Here is a 13452-nt window from a genome sequence, read left to right on the forward strand (position 1 = left end):
CCTGCCATTTTGTCATAGCAAATTGTTTGCAGCTTTTTTTTTCAAATTGTCATATAACAGTTTTCTGTTTCCCAAACTCCTTGCTTCTTGATTTGTCCAGCCATCCCACTAAAGGAGTTGAAAGAAGACATGTACATCAGTACATCAAAATCTTTGCAAGTCTTTTTGATTTTTGTACTGTATTGCTAAGATATAGTTTCCTGTAATGGTTAAAGTGTCAGGCTAGAAACTGGGAGACCATGAGTTCTAATTACACCTTAGGCACAAAACCAGCTGACATTGGGCTATTTGTTTTCTCTCAGACTCTTGGAAGAAGGCAACAGCATACCACTTCCAAAAATGTTGCTAAGAAAGCTGGAGGGAGTTGTCCAGGTAGATCCCAGAAGTCAACCTTGATTAGAAGATTCAATTCTCCCCCCACCCCACTCCCAGCTCCTATTTGGAGAGTTTTACTAGCAACGGTCTGTTAAATAATTGCTATACGCTACACTATATGGGTTGCCATGTTTTGAAGTTCTTGGCAATTAACTGAATATCATTGGAATTAATTTGGTTAACTAAAGTCAGGTGTAAGCTATTAAGATGAATGAGGTAAACACTTGGCAGGCAGAGTAGTGTTATCTACCCTTTCATAAATCTTAGAACACTTCCACATATCTAAAGCCCTGCTGGCATAGTCAGACTAAGGGAGGAATGATGGCAACTAATTTGAAACAAGGCTAAGCAAACTTAAAGTGGAATAAAAGTATTTGAAATAAATGTCATTTCTCCCTGACATCATCATTTTTTGTGAGGACTGCATTCTGAACATCCAAAGCTTATCGATTCTGTCTTTTGCAATTGGAGAGCCAATTCAGCGCAGTGGTTAAACTGGTGACCTCTAGAAACCAGGGACCCTTGAGCTCTAAGCATGAAAGCCATCTTGTTAACTTGGGCCAACCTCTTTCTCCCAACCCAGCCTATCTCACGGGGCTGTTGTTGGGGGCAAAATAAGATTCAGGTATATTAGGTATGATTGTTGTCTTAAGTTTACCATAGATAGATAGTTGGGGATTAAAAATATAACTAATAACAATAACTCTGATGTCGGGGAAGTTACTTATGCAGCTTTCCTTCCCTCCTGCACCACTGATGAGACTGACCAGAAATGTATCATTTATCTTGTCTTCTTACTGATTGTAGAATTGCAGCAGCTTAAAGTATAGAAATACTTTTCAAACTATTTTAGACATTCTTCTGGTTTAGAAATATATATATTTATTTTCTAGATATTTATTTTCAAACTAGCCAGTTTAGTTTTAGAGCTTAATTTCCTCTTGATAATCTGGAGTGAATTTATTTATATCTCTCATCTATAGTGCAAATATTATTTGTTTCATTTAGCCTGGAAAAATAAAAGCAAACTAATTTGCATTGCCTAAATGCCATATTATAGCGGGAAGAGAAAAATAAAGTTCAAAATCTGTTTTACCAATCAGTTCATTATATTCTTTAAAAATCTGTACATAGTAACTAGCTTTCTACATACTGCATATCATCCTTTCTCCAATCTATGAAATGTTGCCCTTTATTGCATATTTTTAATATTTTTTAAATATATTAATGGCTTAAAAACAATGCCATTTATGTTTGTTGTTGATTTTAGATTACTTTGCTTTAAAAAGCTAATACTTATACAAAGAACATTGTGTTAATTTTGCTTAAGGACTTTTCCCCATTTCCAGTAAAACTGGTATAAAAAATTGCTTTCCCTCATCCCTATAACTCCTATAATGCCTCATGTTGGGGTTGACCATTTCTATCTCAGATAAAGAAGGCAGTTAAATAATATCCTCGAAGAAGGCAATAGAATGAATCATGCTGAGAAAAGTACTGAAATGTATCTATGCAAGTTAAGAGGAATCCAACTCTACTGGAGAGAAACCAATAACATTTCCAGTTCGGAAGTCCAGATAGTGCAAGTTTTATATTTGATCTCAAAGTAGATCAATGTATGATATAAAAATATTTAATAAACAATATTTAGATTCACATTTCATGATACTTAAGGCTAGAAAACCTGGAGAGGAATATTGGTTGGACACTGGATACTTGTATATGACTGTTTACATTTCACTACATATTGCTGTTCATGACCGTAGAAGAGTTAAAAATTCTGAAGATATAGTTAATTGATCAGAGTTTATTATATTAGCTGAGTACAGTAAAGACTTCAAGTCATATAGCTCATTATACAATCAAATTGCAAAGGTGAACTGCTTTTTCATTCTCATAAGGTCTTATTAAGGACTAATATACACAAATCTATTCTTTTTATTTCAAAAATAAAATACTATCGTGTTTTGAAATGTAGACATGAGTAGATCATTTCTTAACTTGTGATAGGAAAATCTTGGACATTTATACCAAAGAACAACATAAAAGTATTTCCTGAAACGGGAGGTGGGAAGATAACTAGCAGGGTCATTGAAGCATTTAACTAGCTTTTTAGTATAGGTTTTTTAAACTCGCATTGACTAATAAAATTGCAGAGGCTTAATTTTTTGCTTCAGTTATACTTGATCTTATACATATCAAATATCATCATTGTATAGTTTAATTGGTTTAGTAGTCTTTGTGTACTCCGGTAGTTCTTTGTTCAAGTATGAGCTTCAAGAATAAAATTATAAAACCTTTAGCACTGGGATATGTATGGGCTTCCAACTCTTGTTTTTAATACTGCATTTCTTACACATTATCTGTCAACATAACAATCCTCCTAAAACAACTTAAAAACATAGATAAGCATTTGGGATTTAAAATATAATAAATATCATTTAAAAGCAAACTAACCTATAGGATATATAACATAGGTCAATTGATATTAATGGCTCTTTGGAGGTGGGAAAGGGAAGCATTTCTAGAATGATTTCACTGCATTCCTTCCTCTCCCTTCAGAAAATTGTCTTAAAATATGTATATAGTGACTTAGTATACTTTCCTTGCATTTAAGGAGAAAAATATTAAAGGTTATGTTCATAAATATTCAGCTTTTAGAGACAGTTGCCTGAAATTAAATTTTGGATTTTGGATCTGAATAGAATCATACCTATTTTATTAAAGTATTTGTTAAAATGAAAACATTTCTACATTACTGATTTTGCTCCTTTATGTCCTGTTTTCTTTATATACTCTCCCTGAAACAATTTACTCTGCAGGAGTCAGTCTTCTAATTAAGTTTCTGCCTGTCTGCTCTCTTTCCTTGTGCCTCTCCTTCCTTCTCAAATGCTCTTTCATATGATAGTCAGACAGACTGTTTTGTTCTATTTATATTCAAATATTTTAATGCTATATCCTTATCTTAATTTAATTGAATATTTCCTCTTGTCCTTCCCTTTTAACATTTATCTTTCTATGTGTTGAATATATTATAAACCCCAGATGATAAACTGTTGGAGTATGTTTTGGTATGATTTATATATAGTGTCTAGCGGTTTTAGCACTTTTATAATACTTGTCATAGTAAGTACCAGACATATTTATATTTTCTATGCACTTGCATATATACCAATTCCTTAAATGTTGGAATTTACTTTTAAAGTGAATTCAAATAGATTGGGCTTTAGTATTTGTAAATCTTTTAACATTTTAAACTATTTTCCTATCTGTTCTGTAAGAGAGAAGTTTAAAATTAGCCATCTTATGTTACACAACCAAATAATGTTTGTCTGCTGGAGATAAGGACTTATCACTAAGCCCAGTAACAACTTAGACTTCAAAGCATAGCTCTTTATGAGTCTTGAGAATTCTGTCAATACTTGGAGATGAAGAAGTGAGAGAAGTATTAGCCCAATTAACTCTGAAATTTTGTAAGTGATAGCTAAGAATGGGACTATTTTTAAAGCCATTCATTGTTCAGAAATTGAAGAAATACTGTAATGTGTGTTTGCTTCCTGGTTTCTAGTAATTCTCACACTTAATTGCACTTCCTTAAGCAGTCTACAAGAGATCTGACTACTCTGACACTTCTTACACGTATTTCTTAACAGTTTTATTTCCATTTATAGATTGTGTGTAATTTAAAAATTGCATTGGCAAAATTAACTGGGGATTTATTTACTTCATTTGCATTTATGAAAATGGATTGGTAAAACTTTGTGAATTTAGTTCTATACAGCGAGGGTTCAAGCCAGTTTTGTTCTATACAGCAAGTGTTCATGGGGTTCCATGAAAACCATCTGGATGATCGTATGTCCATCATGCCTAAAAATGCTGTTGGTGCCTGAAAAAAAGAAGATGGAAATTGTTATCATTTTTCCCTTTATGCTGTTCCATCCCTTCAGAAATGTGTCAGTAACGACACTACTGCGCTTTATTAAGAAACTGTCAATGCTTTGTGTCCATATTAGTTTGATTTAATTGATTTAATTAGAAAAGTTCTGTTTCCCTTAAGAACTGTGTTTACATTTTGCTAAGATCTAGTTAAATGTGGAGTGGAGTAGATCTTCATTGAGGTCTACAGGCAATTCCAGTTTCTTTGAGCAACATCAGTATGGTATGTAAAAATATTTGGGCCTCACCAACAAAATGCTATTAAAAGATATTTCAATTTCTGTTACAAAATCGAGTGTAAATGTCCAAGGTATAAGTAAGTTGTCCTCACTTACTGATCATTTGTTCAACAACTATTCAAAGTTACAATAATGCTGAAAAAATACATTTGTGGCCCATTTATAACCACTTACGTTTTCACAATCTGAAGTCATGATGGTAGTACTTAGTCAGCCCTGTTGGTGCAACAGTTAGAATACAGTACTGCAGGCTAACTGCCCACCGCCTGGAGTTCGATCCTGACAGGGCTCAAGATTGTCTCCCTTCCATCCTTCCAAGGTTGGAAAAATAAGCATCCAGATTGTTGGGCAATTTGTTGACATTATAAACCTCCCAGAGAGTGCTGTAAAGCACTATAGAGAGGTATATCAGTGTAAGTGGTATTACTATGATCTCCATTATAGTCAGTATATGTTGTCCTATGCCTGACCTATAGGTTTTTCTTCTTTTTAACCCCTTTCAGGGGACAGAGATTGAAGAGAAATCAGTTGTTTGCTGTTCTGTACATTGAAAGCAGCATGATTGCACCCACAATTCAGGGCTTGGAAGCCAAGGATGCGTTATTTCAACAGTTTTTCTCTTGAAATCTCTCTGCTCCGAGGGGAAGGGAGGAAACAAGTGGGCAATTTCTCCTTTGCCTGACTTTTTCCCTCTGTTGATATGATCACATTGTTTTCAATATATAAAAGAACAGTTTACTTTCTTAAAATGTCTTTTTCTCCAATCTCTCCACTTTATCAAGGAGAGGGGAAGAGAAAAAAGTAATTTCTGTCTGCAGTCTCCTCCTCCTGACACCCTTCCCCTTGCAGAGTATTGTGGAATATTAAGAAAACGTGTTTTGTGGAATATTAAGGAAACATGTTTTCATAGTGGAACATCCATTTGGAGATGACTACAATAATCTGGATAAAGTGTATCTCACAAGTATAAGCAGAAGGATCTTTTCTTAGGTATTGTCAACTGTTCTACATGTAGTCCCCAATTGTGGCTTGCAACTCCACCACTAAGCAAAGCAATTACTAGGTGTAAATGGCATCAATTTTGCTTTGGGTTGGAAAGAAACAAGACTGACTATTCTCTACTGCTCTTTGGAATACTCAAGTGCCTGCTTGCAAGTAGATTTCAACTTACAACCAGTTGCTTAGCAACTGTGTAAAGTTCTGAATGCCTCCAAAGGTAATTATGACCCAGTTCCGAAGTTCTGACAGAGCCCCCTTTCTCCCTCCCCCCCCACATCACATGACTGCATTTCAGGTGTTCGGCATCCGGCTGACATTTACAGCCATTTCCAATACCCCACAGATACAAGACTGCAATTTACAATGTTCTTGTTAAAAACTGCAATTTACTTCCAGGTTTTTTGGCAAAAGCACCCTAGAGCGAATCATTTAATCACCGTTCTAAAAACAAAAAGTCCTAAAAACCTGTTTTTATAATAAGTATTTTATTTTATAACTTACAAACATTCCAATTTCAATCGAACAGTGTGTTGTCTGGGTACAAATCATTTTAGGAAATAATAATCAACGTATTTGCAACAATATTCATTACATTAATATCAATTATTATAATAATAACCGTAATCTTTGTTTAACCAATTTAACATACCTTCTTTATATCACTAATCCATATGTTTTTCCCTGTTTTCTAGTTCCTGTTTTTGTCAGCTAACCATTGATAAAATAAGTCCCAAGTCAAAAAATATTGTTTCCTAAGTGTTAGCTTATAGTTTAAATAAAAAGTCATAAAATGTATGTCAGTCACACAATGATCTATTTTACAATCAACGACTTATCACTGTAGTGGACAGACTACGTTACGATTGTGTTGAATCATGTACCTGTACATGTAGGAGCATGTAACAACCACAATTGTAAGGAATATAAATCCTTCCATTACCAGCATTCAGTTAGAACTGAGAATGCTTCTTGGATGAGAAGCGAAATGTCTTCAAGAAAAAGAAAGAAAGCCGAGTTGCATTTTGAAAAAGCATCTTTGGGACAATCGTGATCTGGATGATTGAGAATCTCCATAGATATGTACCTGTACTGTTTTGATACACATTGAAAGCAATGCAGCATGTTGGCAATACAGGGCTGGGAGTTGCAGGGACACTATGCAAATATCTTACAGTGTTCTCTTGAAAACTCTTCTCCAATCTTTCAGCTTGGGAGGTGGGGGAGAGGAAAAAAAAGCAAGGATTTCAGTAGGCAATTTTGCTTTTGCCTGATTATTTATTTCCTTCGTGGAGCAGAGAGTTTGGAGAGAGAGGGATTGCAAGAGAGAAACCTGTTTGCTTTTGTACACATCAAAAGCAATATGACTGCACAATATGAATACACTATAATTCATATTATATTCACTCTTGATGCATATTAATATCAGAGTAAAAGTTTGGTTGCTTCCTTTACATGATACTCCCTATGCCAGGGGTGTCCAAACTTGGGAACTTTAAGACTTGTGGACTTCAACTCCCAGAATTCCCCAGCCAGCATGGGTTAGGGTTGGCTGGCTGGGGAATTCTGGGAGTTGAAGTCCACAAGTCTTAAAGTTCCCAAGTTTGGACACCCCTGCCCTATGCCAAAGAATGTTCTATATAGACAATATTCAGAGTAGTCAATCTTGGACCAAGTGAAGCTTGATCTACTAGAGTGGAACTTAGTCACAGTAAACTTAAGTAGTATTTGCAAAGATTTTTTAAAAAAAATTGTAAAGAAAATGATTGTTGTCACTTCTTTCTATAGCCTAACTCGTTTCCATTATTTTTATAAATAGTAGCAGCCCATCTTTGTTTTTTACCTTTTTCCAGACTTTTCCACTTAACTATTGGTTTGCCCACGATCTTTCTCTACTGGGTATTGCTAAGGGACGTTAATAGTTGCTGCAACAGCAACAAAAAGAACACCTTCCTTATAATAGAAAAAATAATAATTCTTGTCTTTATCATCTATCAGCATAGCTAAAACCATGTACGATAATGGTATAATGACTGTTGGAGTGGATCTTATTAAACTGAATTAACAGTCTTTTGAATGAGATAACATGTATATGTGATAACTGACTGACAAGGAAGAGGGGCACATAGGACAGCATGTACTTTGTTTCATCCGTGCTGACCTACAATGCTTGCCTTCGCAGATGGAACATGAGGATTTTGTAATGGAAGGGCATGGCAAGACTCCACCTCCTGGTGAAGAAAACAAACAGTGAGTCATGTTTATTTAAGCAGGGCCTTAATAGAATATGATACAAAGCACTCGTGAGTAAACGTGGATGAATTCTTAACTTCCTTTTTAAGGAATTTATTATTTAGTTATTTTAATGTTAAACTTAAACTGCTAGTATTTGCAATTTTAAACATACTACGAAGTAAGTATCATTGAACATGGTGGCTTCTGAGTGAGATTTGGAGCAAACCATTAAAAGGTATTTCGATGGATATAGTATGGTGTACAATACTGCCAACAGCATTGAAAAGCTGCCATCTCTTTGCAAATAGAATTGCAGTAGTATACAAACTAAGTTCTCTCTATTAATGTTCTATATTTATCTCAGGTGCATTTGTTATGAAATATGAGTCTTAGCATTTCAGTCCTCAACAAATCCAAGTAAGTACTATTATATGCACCATGAGCTGTAATTAAACTATAGTGTTACTCTGCAGCAGTATACTATGGTCTAATGAAAGTGCATAAAGATCATAGTGAATTACTTTTGATAATGCAGTTAAATTTAATTGTTATGGGATGTTTTTCTTTTGACATATTCTGTAATCCAAATGATATTGATTTATTTAAGAGACTCCCAGTACTGCATCTTGGAACAACTGTTTTTTAGGGTAGTTCACAGCAATTGTTCAGTACTTTTATTATCATTATCTAGAAATCATAAGACTTGACTGAATGATTTTCAGATCACTGTGAGCTGTAGTGACATTCTCTCCTCAGTAGGCTCTTGCTTACCTCTCACAATCCAAAATCCACTTTCTTAAATATTCCTTTTCCATCAATTATATTGGTCTCTTAGTTTCCCATAGAATATGGAGTGTTTTGTTCATGAAATTTATACCTTCTAGGCATCTTTACTACAAACTCTTTTTTTATCAACCCACACCTTTAGTATAGTGTTTCATGTGGACTAATTCACTGAATTAAAAACTGTCATGTGTAGTATGTTAAAATATATATTTGAATTACTGATAACATTACTGGGGAAAGAATTCTGTTACATTGTGACAAGATTATGTAGCATTAATACGAGTGTATAAAGTTGTATGTACAACTTTAATTGCCTATATGTTTACTTCAATTGCTTTGTATTTGAAACAAAAATCATAAAACTTCTTGCAGTATATCAAATATAAGCTTAATTTGTTTGGTTTATGTATCAAGAATGCAAAACTCATAAAAACAAGATCTGAAGACCATTCTTTGTACTTTAAGAACAAAATTACATTGAAAGAACATTACACACACACACACACACACACACACAATTAATTCAGAATGCATACTTACATTGCAGCCCTCTTATCTCAGGGTAGCAGACTTAATTTAGGTCACTTCCATTTTTTTCTTTGCAACAAACTTGCTAGACAAATGTGGTTAAAAGAGAATAGTAGTCCTATGGTAATGGTCTGAATGGGGAAGATGAACCTTATTCTTTGATCAAAGATTCATATTGTAGACATTACAGAAAACTATTTCTCTGTTTTTCAGCCTAAAAGATCCTCTTTTGCAACAATGATTCGTTTAAGCATTATAAGATCATTTCTCCTCCAATAATAATATAAATTATACCTTTTTTATACTTCCTACAAACTATTCTAATTACAAACAGAACAGGACAATTTCTGAGTTTTCTTTTTCAATATAATAAGGCTTGTTTTAGAAGCTTCATTGCTTCAAAGCACATTTCGGAAACTTGTATCTTGCAAACAATAATATCTGAAATTCCATCTCTTTTTGTATTTTACAAAACTTAGTGTAAATATGTGTGCTACCACTCAAGCAAGTAATCATTTTTTCCCCAAACTCACTAATTAAGAAAAGTTGTCTGGAAACTAGCACAACCTTTGATTCATGTCATTCCTGGCATATGCAGAATTTTTTACTGAAGATATTCTGATCCTCAATATTTATTTTTTGAAAATACTATTTTCTCCTCTTCTTCCAAAATTGCCTTCAGGTGAAGTGCAACTCCTGTTAACTGACATATCTATTCACTTTTTAAATGTAATTTATTAGGTTACTATTCCCCTTTTATTGTACACAGCCCAAGGCAGCATATATAATGTTCCTGTTTATTTTCCTCAGAATGACAAATCTATAAATTGGAAGTGGCTTGCCATTAATTTCCTAAAATAATCTATCATCTGACTTTCCAGATAGTTCACCTCCATATGCTAACCAGATCTGTTTCTGTTTGAGTTTCTAGATAATCTAAGACCAATTGAATCCTACCACATGCTGATGCTGTCTTCTGTTAATTAAAAAGTGGTTGGAAGTTTTATTATGATTACATTATGCTTTCCTTGTTTTCTTTTCCTAAATCTACCAAATTTTGCCAATAGATCCCAATTACCTACTTCAAGAGTTTGAGCCCCATAAAATAGGCTACCCCATGTGGATCAAGGAGTCCAACTTAATCCTTAGTCCTAGAGCAGAATTGGATGAATGCTTTATTCTTCCTGTGAGAATTCTTGTAACATTAATCCTATGTATAGCTTTTTCTGTTTTTAATGACAAAAAATTTAGTACCTTGCTGTGCAATGCAACCCCCTACTCACTTGTTTTAAAAAATCCTCTTCCCTATAGGCTTTCTGAAGATAAATCAGATAGAAATGGGTTCTATGACTACATGTGTACAAGGAGATATATAGTGCCTCAGACTATCTGAAAGGGCAAAAATGTTGATCGTATACTTAGGAAGGCATAGACTTTCCTCTCCTAAAATATCATTTTCACCTTCCCCTTACTGAACATGTTGATGTTGGTATTTCCCAAGTCAAAATACATATATCTGTCTGGTCTGTTTCTCCAGATGAAGGCTGTGTACTGGGTATTTTTTATTAGAAGAAAAATGAGTACACTATCTAGAAACAAGAATATACTTCTCCATGGCTTGGGAGCAACAGGTATAGCCTTGAGGAAAATTTTTAAGTGATCCCTATAGAAATCAAATTCTGATCACATATAGGAATCATAACCTAGGGCTCCAGTTTTTTGTAAATCATTTAAGGAAATTAAGATTTTGTCTTAGCTCGTTCTGCTAATTGATTTACATACCTCAGCTTGCCAAAGGTCAGACACAGCTCTTAGTCCAAGAAAAATGGCACATCCATGGTTTACTTGAAACAATAATTATGGTCAAATTCAAACATCCTTGTGAAATTGGCTGCATTGAATTGGATGGAGTAATGCAAATTATCTGCTCTAGATATAGATTGTAAGAGTTACAAATAAGGCTAGAAGTCATCTCAGCTGAAAACTGAAGCATCTGGCAACAATAACATCCTTAGGGATATTTTGTGACTCAGTATAATATAATAAAAAATGAGACAGGGAGAAAAACCCAATGTAAGTTTAAAAATAACGAGATTTTATGTTCACCTGTTAAAAAGTAGCTGCTAAGGATTTACAATAGTAATATGTGTAGAATATAAATTCCTTGCTGTTTTTCATCAGCTTTTTTGATAGGATGGTGAACTGGATTTTTAGTTCAGTTTTTTAGATAGAGATTGAATGAGGATTGAATCACAAACAAATATAGAGTGGGAGAATGAGATAAGAAGAAAGGAAGAATATAGTAAAGCTACAATAGCATAGAGTTGATGAGCTCCTTAGAGAGTTTAAAGAAGCAAAGACAATGTATCAAGTAGGATGTAAATATGTTAGAAACCTGGTTAAATAAATATGAAGAAGAGCAATATAGAGTATGGTGTAAAAACTAGGCTGTACATATTTTTCCTTTGTATTTATTTTGTTTACTATTCTTCTATTCTTTGTATAATGTTTTCAATTGATGGGATTAGCCCAATAGTATATGTATCTCATGTGGCTTTTTAATATTTTTACTGCGTATGTTAAAAGGATTATACTGGTATTTTTAAAGCAAATTTGATATTACTTCAATATCCAATTGTAGTAGTTTAATTTGACTGCAAAGCTGTTGTTTGTCCTGATTAGCATTATTCAGACATTTATTTTTAGATGAACAAGCATAAATTGAAATAAATGTTTTATCTGCATTTGTAAGCCTCGTTCAAAGCTGCTGTCTTGTGGAAGCAAATGCTGGGAATACAATTTCTTTGGGCTTTGGCTAATTGAATTATAGCATTTCATAACTGTTGCAATTCTAATAGTAAAATATATCCTTTCCTCCTAAAATGCAAGAGCACATGAGAGCAATCCACAGCACTAAGTCTTTGACGATACAGGGTGAAACAGTTTTAATTTTAAAGGTCTGCATACTTTACTGTTTACGCATAAGCAGCTAGCTTGGCCCAGACAGTTATATTTCAAGCCAAAATCCATGGAAACTGGTTCATAGTGAAGCATACTGTTTTCATATGCTGCCCACACCAGCCAATAACCATTTATTTGCTTGCTTTCAGCTGCATTAAAACTTCCTCTGTTTTCTTCCCTTTTGGGGGGTAGAGGAGACCAAAGTGAGTCCATTATTAAATTTATTTTTCTATAATGGTGTTTAGATTACGGTAGATTGCTCAAGCAGAATTGTGCTTATTTTGTTTTATGTAAGGTAAAAACTTATTTTTGGAAGTTTCTCTTGCTTTGTGAAGTTTGCTTTTTGTGAAACAAGCATTGCGGGGGAGGGAGACACCTATGTAACTTGAGCATTAACATAAGCTACTATAACTGGTAATTGTAGGTGACAATATTCCATTTGCCTATTGGAGAAATAGATTGTGGCATTTATCATATGAATTTTTACATATAAAATATGTTTTATAACCTGATCCTTGAGTAATATATTTTTATATTATTTTGATACACATGCAAGTAAGTATCATGCTGCAGTAAATTATGTGTTAGAAGCAGATTAAAATGCTCTTTAAAAGACATAGTAAGAGGTATCTGGGTCTTTTGAGAATCCCTTTTGCTCTTTACAAAAAAAACAGAAACAAGTTTTCCTTCAAATGTGTGTTCATTATTATTGAGCACTTGCAATATTAGGTGTGATCTACATCAGTATTTTTCACAACTTTACAATGTGTGGATTTCAATCCTCAAAATTCTCTACCCTGTGCACTCACTGGGAAATTGAGTTGCAATCCACACACTTTAAAGTTGATGATCTACACCAGTGTTTCTCAAACTTGGCGACTTTAAGTCCTGTGGACTTCAACTCCCAGAATTCCCCAGCCAGCTATGCTGGCTGGGGGATTCTGGGAGTTGAAGTCCACAGGACTTAAAGTCGCCAAGTTTGAGAAACACTGATCTACACTATGCCTCCAACTTCTACTCATTTACATTATCACTTTCCCAAACTGTAACTAAACCTTAACAACTAAAGGAAAGAGATATAGCTAGTTTTCCACTTATGACCATCATTGGGACTTTGACTTATGACCATACTTTTGGTCACTAAGTGATGCAGTCGTTAAATGAATCATCACAGGCATTAAGCAAATCACCATTTAAAATTTAGTTGCCTCCATCGATTTTGCTTGTTGGAAGCCATATGGAAAGGCCAGAAATCACGATCATGTGACCACAAGACACTGCAACCATTTTAAGTGTCAGCCAGCTGTAAGCACCCAAATTGCAATCAAGTGACTGCAGGGGTGGTGCAATTGTTGTAACTTTGAGGACCGGTCAAAAGTCACTTTTTGCATTATTG

The 13452-nt window shown here is 34.2% G+C and overlaps 1 protein-coding gene across 5 annotated transcripts in view; it reads left to right on the forward strand.

Moving 5' to 3' along the window:
- Nucleotides 1–13452, forward strand: part of TNRC6B (trinucleotide repeat containing adaptor 6B) — a 142941-nt gene that overhangs the window by 12680 nt on the left and 116809 nt on the right. For 3 of the 5 annotated variants that reach the window (XM_081958127.1, XM_081958132.1, XM_081958126.1), the window contains one exon: nucleotides 7729–7796. The exons of 1 other annotated variant lie outside the window; for it this stretch is intronic. In XM_081958127.1, the coding sequence (XP_081814253.1) occupies nucleotides 7729–7796 (68 nt within the window). Of the gene's footprint in view, nucleotides 1–3805; nucleotides 3849–7728; nucleotides 7797–13452 lie in introns of those variants that run through there. One more of the 5 variants, XM_081958128.1, reaches the window with a different exon arrangement.

The sequence above is a fragment of the Natrix helvetica genome (assembly GCF_964273705.1).
Source record: "Natrix helvetica genome assembly, chromosome: 6".
In the NCBI taxonomy this organism is placed as follows: Eukaryota; Metazoa; Chordata; class Lepidosauria; order Squamata; family Natricidae; genus Natrix; species Natrix helvetica.